This window comes from Ananas comosus, linkage group 8 (genome assembly GCF_001540865.1).
Source record: "Ananas comosus cultivar F153 linkage group 8, ASM154086v1, whole genome shotgun sequence".
NCBI lineage: Eukaryota > Viridiplantae > Streptophyta > Magnoliopsida > Poales > Bromeliaceae > Ananas > Ananas comosus.
This window is the reverse complement of record NC_033628.1, coordinates 3,165,864-3,169,195: the sequence shown is the minus strand read 5'-3', so window position 1 is coordinate 3,169,195 and position 3,332 is coordinate 3,165,864. Positions and strand designations below refer to the sequence as shown.

The window sequence follows — 3,332 nt, the reverse complement described above, 5'->3', positions numbered from 1 at the left end:
GTATGTCTATTTATTGTAAATATTTATACCCCACATTAGGTTTTTTTTTTTCCTCTTTTTTACTCTCAATGCTATATTTTGTCCAAAAGAAGCTTAACTGAACCAATCACAATTTTAAAAAGAAAAAAAAAAAAAGAATCAACACTCAATTTGACAAGCCCGCGCAAGTTTGAAATTTAAATCTGGTCGCACTTATCCGTTGGGACTAGCCGTTTTTTTATGCCCTCACCGAAGCCCTTCGATGCGTGAGCGCCGTACAATCTCCACCGTTCATTTTTCAACGGGCGAGATTCATTCTATGTCACTTGTCCGTACAAGCCCGCATACACTACTAATATATAGTATATATCCCTGTATACCCGTGCTGCAGCACCGTTTACTTATTACCTGAACCCTACTTTTTCAAATTTTGAAAAAACAAAAACTCGTTCTTCCCGATTCCTCTCTCTCCTTTCTCTCGCTCTCTTCGACCTCGATCTAGGGTTCGTATCATCAATTCGCAGTCCTAGTTTTATGATTTTTGTTTTTCCTCGATTTTAATCCCTGTTTGCGATTTGGGAAACGAGAATGGTCGAATCGTTCCAATGTTTTTTCGCTCTGTTTTTTCGTATTTTTTGCAGGCAAATCGAGCAAGGAGAAGGGGAGGAGTACGCGACGGGAGAGATGGGGCAGATCCAGTACTCCGAGAAGTACTTCGACGACACCTACGAGTACAGGTAACGCCAAAACCCTAATCCTGGAAGATGATTTGGTCGATTCTTCGAAACCCTCTTCGATCTTCAATGGCGATTCTTCATTTCTCTTCGATCGCAGGCACGTCGTGCTTCCTCCGGAGGTCGCGAAGCTTCTTCCCAAGAATCGCCTACTCTCCGAGGTAACGAATCGAAAACCCTAACCAAACTAGGGTTTCGTCGAGATTTTGCCATTTCGGTGCACATTTGTTGGATAATTTTCACTACTAGTCGCCGTACATAATAAAGTTCCAATTTAATCGTTGAACATTGTAAAATTTTGGAAATGTTCTATTTTATCCCTTATCTTAGATGATTTTTGTTAGATAAATTGCACTACGGGTCCCTGAACTACTAGTTAAGTGTCAGTTTGGTACTCAAACTTGGATTTGCCTCAGTTTTTTTAAAATTTTTCACTAAAAATGCATCACCCTGCTATCCATCGCATTCTTTCACATCAACTGTTTAATTTATATGTAGAGACGAGGCTCCAAATCAATGGTGTATTGATGTGCAGATGCATGAACGTTGACAAAACTTTTGCTCGCATAATAAATGGGGATAAGTAGTAAAATTAAACACTTTTCAAAGTTTAGTGTGAGGAATTTTGAATGTCCAACTAGAAATTCGATTGTGAAAGTTGAAAATTGGTTAGATGTGATGTTTTTGGGGACTGCCGGTGCAAATTACCGTGTTTTTGTTTGATATATGACACTGTGCTGGAAATGTAGAACGAGTGGAGGGCGATTGGAGTCCAGCAGAGCCGTGGGTGGGTGCACTATGCGATCCACCGACCGGAGCCGCACATCATGCTTTTCAGGCGACCCCTGAACTACCAGCAGCAGCAGGAGACCCAGGCTGCTGGTGCTTAGATGCTCGCCATGTGAAGGAGGGTGATGATCCCTTATCCTTTTTCGATCTCTAAAAAGGTTAGGGTTTCCTTTATGGATTTGTGGCCCCGTTTATCTCTTGTTCTCTGTTATGACCTTGTTGTGTTTGTGGAAATGCTTGTTTGGAAACTTGTGTTTGTGTGTTTGTTTCTGCGGAGCATGAAGTATGTGTGGTACACTGGTACTGCTGGTGGAATGAATAGTAATATCATGGATACTATGTTTATTTTGGGTCTATTGCAACTATGTTTGTTGCTACGTCTTTAAATGGGTTGAATTTTTTTTCTTTCTTTTTTTTTGAAAATTAAATGGTGGGAGTGTATAAGGATTTAAGACCTCTTCCTCAGTATAAACAGATAGTTCTGTGCTTGTTGTCGTCGATGAGAGTATTGCTACACCGAGAACCATTGGTGTCGGTGTTGATCGTTGCGGGCCATATGATGCACATGCCTTTGATCTGAGGCAAAAATGTGACGTCCCACGACCATTGAAACCCACATTGATGGTTGTGAGTATACCATTACTCCGATGTCGTGCGTGCGGCGATTATTATTTTGAAAGTTGAATGCAGTTAGTTGCTTATAGAAAAAGAAAAAAAATCTTTTTCTTTCTCTTGAAAATGCAGTGGTCAGTTAGTGAACAATTCCAAAGTCAAATTCGAACGGTTCCCTAACTCAGTTTGACAATGCTTACAAAGTTTATATCCCTTCATTATCTTTTGTAGAAACCCAAGAGTTTCTTGTAAACAGTTTTTCAGCTTGTGTTCTGTTATGATACATGATATTTACATGCTAATACTGTTTCTCCGGGATTGGATAGGATAAAAGTTATGTTTAATTTTGTTGTAGAATATATGTTGTTGTCGGACACGATTCACTGTTGATCTGGGCAATCACATTGAAATCGCACACCATTCGGACTATTTGATAGAAGAAGTTAATTCTACATTTATATATGGGTGAATTGCATGTTTTGTTCTCAAACCATAAGTTGGGTGATATTTTGGGTCTCAAATTTTATTTCTGACTCAAACTTTCGGAATTTTTGCAATCAAGTTTCATCAACTCAATTTAGCCGGCTAAATGTTAATGTATTGCTAATGGAGAAGTGATGTAGCAGTGTTATGATTGATGCTACGCCAATAATTAGGGCACTTTATCACTTCTACATTGATTATGCATCAACATTTAGTCAGCTAAATAGGGTTGTGGAATTTGATTGCAACAATTCTGAAAATTAGAGCTAGAAATTACAATAAATTAAAGTTTGAGGCCTAAAGTATTACTCGCCTCATAGTATGAGGAACAAAGGTGCAATTTATTCTTTCTATGTAGAAGGTAGATTTTGGCTTGGTTTGGGTGAGTTTGAGTACATGCTGCTATTTTTCCCTCGTTAAAATGTTTATGGCTGGCCTAAATTTTGGATCATTTGAAAATGACTTCAATTTTTAAAAATTTCAATTTGACTGACTATTCAAATAGTTTGATTCGCCTTGTATAGTAATTTATGGACCTGGTGTATTAAGATATTTATTTATATACCATACCTGTTTTTTTTTTTTAAATGCGTCTCATGTTTATGCACCTGGTGTATTAACAATTCATTTGACCGTAGAGATCGAACAATTAGCATGAAATGAATGACCACAAAAGTCATGTTGTACGAATGCTGATATGCATTGGCGTGCGCAGTAGGTTTTAGAATCAACATC

The 3,332-nt window shown here is 38.3% G+C and overlaps 1 protein-coding gene across 1 annotated transcript; it reads left to right on the top strand.

The window, feature by feature from the left end:
• Positions 372-1,915, top strand: LOC109713683 (cyclin-dependent kinases regulatory subunit 1). Its single transcript, XM_020237857.1, has 4 exons — positions 372-482; positions 621-716; positions 814-874; positions 1,463-1,915. The coding sequence occupies exons 2-4, from the start codon at positions 664-666 to the stop codon at positions 1,601-1,603; spliced, it is 255 nt and encodes an 84-aa protein (XP_020093446.1). The 5' UTR covers positions 372-482; positions 621-663; the 3' UTR covers positions 1,604-1,915.